This window comes from Etheostoma spectabile, chromosome 9 (genome assembly GCF_008692095.1).
Source record: "Etheostoma spectabile isolate EspeVRDwgs_2016 chromosome 9, UIUC_Espe_1.0, whole genome shotgun sequence".
NCBI lineage: Eukaryota > Metazoa > Chordata > Actinopteri > Perciformes > Percidae > Etheostoma > Etheostoma spectabile.
The window spans coordinates 27,499,680-27,504,031 of record NC_045741.1 but is presented as its reverse complement, the minus strand read 5'-3'; the positions used below and the strand labels follow the sequence as shown (position 1 = coordinate 27,504,031).

General features: G+C 41.3%; 1 protein-coding gene and 1 long non-coding RNA gene across 4 annotated transcripts in view; both read right to left on the bottom strand.

Moving 5' to 3' along the window:
• Positions 1 to 4,352, bottom strand: part of LOC116695664 (uncharacterized) — an 813,105-nt gene that overhangs the window by 264,850 nt on the left and 543,903 nt on the right. The gene's annotated exons all lie outside the window — the stretch shown is intronic.
• LOC116695629 (galectin-9) overlaps positions 1 to 4,352 on the bottom strand; it is a 14,243-nt gene that overhangs the window by 3,279 nt on the left and 6,612 nt on the right. The window contains exons 4-6 of one of the 3 annotated variants that reach the window (XM_032526038.1): positions 3,291 to 3,413; positions 2,881 to 3,117; positions 1,039 to 1,127 (exon numbers count right to left, since the gene is read on the bottom strand). In XM_032526038.1, the coding sequence (XP_032381929.1) occupies positions 1,039 to 1,127; positions 2,881 to 3,117; positions 3,291 to 3,413 (449 nt within the window). Of the gene's footprint in view, positions 1 to 1,038; positions 1,128 to 2,880; positions 3,121 to 3,290; positions 3,414 to 4,352 lie in introns of all 3 variants that reach the window. The other 2 variants (XM_032526037.1, XM_032526039.1) reach the window with 2 other exon arrangements.

The following is a 4,352-nucleotide window of genomic DNA, read 5'->3' as shown; positions in this document are numbered from 1 at the left end:
GATGCGCAATGTGCTATAGGTGCCAAAAAAATCTGTTTGGTACTGACAATTTGTTTTGTTTTATCGTGGTCAAAAAAATCGTAGCAGAGAATTATGATATCAATTCTAAGCTAAAAAATCGTGTTTCATATTTTTCCCTGAATCGTGCCGGCCTAGAACTGGTTAATTTTCATTACATATCTGCCAAGACAGAAATGTAAGTTTGAGTTTCCTTCTCTGGGCAGCAACTGGAATGATGATTATAAAACTGTTTCAGTAAAATTTGGAAAACTGGCAAAACTAGTTATTGGAATGAGGAAACACACAGCAAGTGAACTAACCCTGACACAGAAACACTGAAAGGAAAGCAGAGTTCATACACCAAGTCAGTCACGGCATGAGAAGGGTAAACCAGATCCTGACAATATGCATTATGTATTCCATGATACAGTAAGTCTGCTGTGGTCTGGGAGTTCTGTAAATAATAAGGATATAGTCTGAGGCAATTTCATATCGTGCCTCCTCAGTTTGGCCTTATGCCCTTCAAAAAATGATGTGCCCTGCTCCAGCTGTTTTCACAGTTTTCTCCTCTGCTTCTTTCCTGTCAATACACTTTAGCCTCTTTTGTTGAGACAAAGACAGAATTACAAGAAATATGCATATTTATTTTTTTTGGGTCAGATTCTTAAACATTTTATGAATCTCAATTATTGCGGTGCTGGAGCAGCGTGCACACAAGCCTTATTTTCACTCCTGCAGTTTGCCTTAAATGAATGGAAGACACCATTAAATTCTCATAAACTCTCTGGTTGAAATTGTCGAGTTGAGTAAAGAAACTAGGGTAGTAATTGGTAAGCTGTGAGGTGTGGAGGAGTGACAGACTGTGGCTGCACATATTTGGCGTATAGGTAAAAGTGTGGCCTGGGGCTACATAGTCAAACAGTTTAAAACTGCAAGAACTCAACTAGTCTACACACACAATCCTCAGTGGGATGATGTCTTTTCATTTCTACAAGGTTGGTTTTAAAGATCCAGCAACAATAAGTAATCAAGTCATACCTTGTGGCTCTGGGGTTAACAGTCCCCTGAATAGTGATGGTCCTGCCAGGTTTCAGTCCACCGCTGATGACGCTGTGGTATGGAACAGCCTGTACAGAGACCCGATGGGAAAATGAATGAATTAGACAAACACACTTATTATCCATTCTAGTTAAATTAACAACGAGGATCATTCATTTACAGATCAAAGATGAAGAAACTGACAGTGGTGCAATGTCCTGTTATTTGTCCATGGTTAGTTCATGTTAGTTCTGTGTTTTGTTTTCCTAGTTCCATCCTTGTGTATGTTTCCTGCTTTAGTTTCCTGTTTTATTTTGTAGTCTCTATTTCTCCTGTGTCATGTCTTGTTGATTTCCTGCCTTTGTGATTGTTTGCCCTGCCCTGATGTGTTCCACCTGTTCTTCTTCCCTTGTCACCACCCTCGTTACCTCGTGTATTTAGTCTCTGTGCGTCCTTTGTCTGTTGTCAGAGTATTGCTTGTTACTCCCTACGTCTCTCCTTTCCTTGGGTTTCTGATTCCCTTCTCTCCAGCTTTCGGATTGTTTTGGAACTCCTTTTGCCTGCCTGCCTGCCTCAGGACTCCCTTTGTTGTAAGCTGTTATATTTAAAAAAAAATTTAATCTTCCACTGCCTTCACGCCTTAGCACTTTTCGGTCCAAGTCTGCATCCCTAGACGTAACACTACCAGTATGCTTCTTCAGAATTGCTAGGCAGATGGTCAAATATTTTCAGAATCTCTCCTTTTTGTAACTTTCTGAAACTGGCGTTCCCCAATTTACACCGGCTTCACACTTTGGTCAGATGTGCAGAGGTGAGACAGGAGCCAGGGCTTATATCTATCTAGCTCTGTTTTCTTTTTTCTTTTTTTTTTTACTAGGGTTGCCTACTAACAATTATTTTCATTGTCGATTAATCCGTTGATTATGATAATAATCAACAAATAATTAATGAATAGCACCAAACAGTTTTGACCATTGATGGCACTATTACATGTAAGCGTGCAAAAGCATGTGGTTGTTCACAATCATGTGCAATCGAGAAAGACCATGGCATACAGGAGGAAGCAAATAACTTCCCCCTCAACTCAGTTTACAAGAAACTCAAGACCTTTACTATGTCTTAACATACAGGTTTTGTCTGACAATTTCTGTAACTTTCTGAAACCAACATTCATTTACACCCACTTCCCACTCCGGTCAGCTGTGCTGGGGTGAGACAGGAGCCAGGGTTTAAATCTCTCTAGCTCTCTTTCTTCACTCCTGACGCTACGGCTGCAATTTACAATTATTATCATTGTTGGTTAATCTGTCGATAGTTTTCTCGCTTAATTTTTGAAGCTCTACTTGATAAAACTACTTCTGTCATTTTCCATGTAAACAACTACAAATGCTTTCAAGCTGAGACTGTCTGAAAGTGGTGTATTTATGCACCATTATCTCCCCTCTCAAATGAAAGGCTTTTCACTACACCTTCCAATGGGGCCCACCCAAACCATATGCCCTGTGTTGTGTTCTGTGTACCTGCCCTTGGGTTCTTTAGGAGTGTCCCAAAGCTGATATCTCTGTTGACACATAGAACCAAACTTAGCTAGCTGACAAGCCAACATAGATTAGTGGTATGTTTAACATTTTAGGATTAATCATCTACCACAGTAGTAAAATTCCATTCACCTCTACTGTATTGGAATGGAGGAAATACAGACACAGAATGCTCTAAATCTGTACAAATAAAACCAAAACTATTTGCATGGCCACTTTAACTTAAGCAATTAGGTTTTTGCTGCCCCAGAGCAGCTCTGTAAAATGTCCGCGGAACTGTAACTTCACCCTGCCTGATACTCACAGGCATTGCTGGAGGAAATCCAGTATGCGAGGGGAATCCAGGCTGAGATGGGAATCCAGGCTGAGATGGGAATCCAGGCTGAGATGGGAATCCAGGCTGAGTTGGAAATCCAGGCTGAGATGGGAATCCAGGCTGAGATGGGAATCCAGGTTGCGGGGGAAACCCTGGATAAGAAGGGAAGCCAGCCTGGGTGGGATAGGCTACTTGAGCGGCAAATGCAGGCTGTGCAGGAAATGCCTGCTGTCCAGGAATTTGAAGACAAAAGGAAACAACTTCAATCTCATTTCCCCTTTTGTTATGCTGTTCATGTCCTCTCTACATGTTGATTCATTTAGTAGGTTTGTGATTATTTGTAATGAGAGTATTGACATAAATAAAACACCATTAATGCCTTATAGTGGCAGCATCCTCACCATAGGGTTCTGGAAGGCAATGGAGGAAATTTCTACTTTCCCGCCCACTGAGATGGTGTCCACCTGGTGAAATGGGATACGGTGTCTGTACTCCATAAAGTGGCAGCCATTGACGTTCAGCTGGGGAGAAAATATGGAACTTTATTTGGGTGTCATTTCTGAGCAAAGAAAGATATTTCTTCCTGCACGTAAATAAGATCTTTCTAGAAATAATTACAACCTGAAAAGAGTGTATGTTTTTTACTCCATCCAGTTACCATCTCTGATTGCTTCCCCAAATAATCCCATGAGCAACCGGATTGAAGACTGCAACTCAGAAAAAGGGGCCGAAATTGTGGCTGATTGTCAAACTCTCCGATTGAGCGAAGAATAAGTGCAAGCAAATTTGAGAGTTTATTATGTTTTCTGTTTATTTTAAATTATTCTTTGAATGGTCATTTCTGTACAAAAGATAATTTTGTGTACTGCACTTCATAAAGATCTGTTGTGCACTCACAGATGAGAAACACACAGGATTTGTAAATGTAGTTAAATCTCGGACAAAACTAAAGCCGCTTTCACACAAGCACTGCCATTCTGTAATTATCTAGACATTACCTGGAGGAGCTGTATGTGGGAATGCAAATGTCCAAACCAGTCAGATCGGATCGTGCAGCTCCCAATCACAAAATCCGAGTTCCCTCAGATAGAGCCGAGAGTGTGTTGGGCTTTTCAGACCAAAAGCGGCAACGCAGCCACTGCGCTCTGAAACCCTGAAATTTTTTCCAAGGCTTTTGCCAGGGGCGGATTTAGTCATTTTGAGGCCTAAGGCAAACACAGGCATGGCGCCCTCCACAACCCTTGTTCTCACCCTTTTCAATCCTTTTTTTTTTCATTGTATAGGAGCCAAAACCTGCTTATCTTTTCTCCATTTTTCATTTGCATGTAATTGTTACTGCTTGTAAATCTGCGCCCCTCTTGATTTCTTGGAAAAAACTCTGTCCCTGACTTGTTGTGGTCCCCACTATTGAGCAGCGCTCTCTGTCTGACAGCTGTTTTGGCCAGAGCGCTGGATCATCT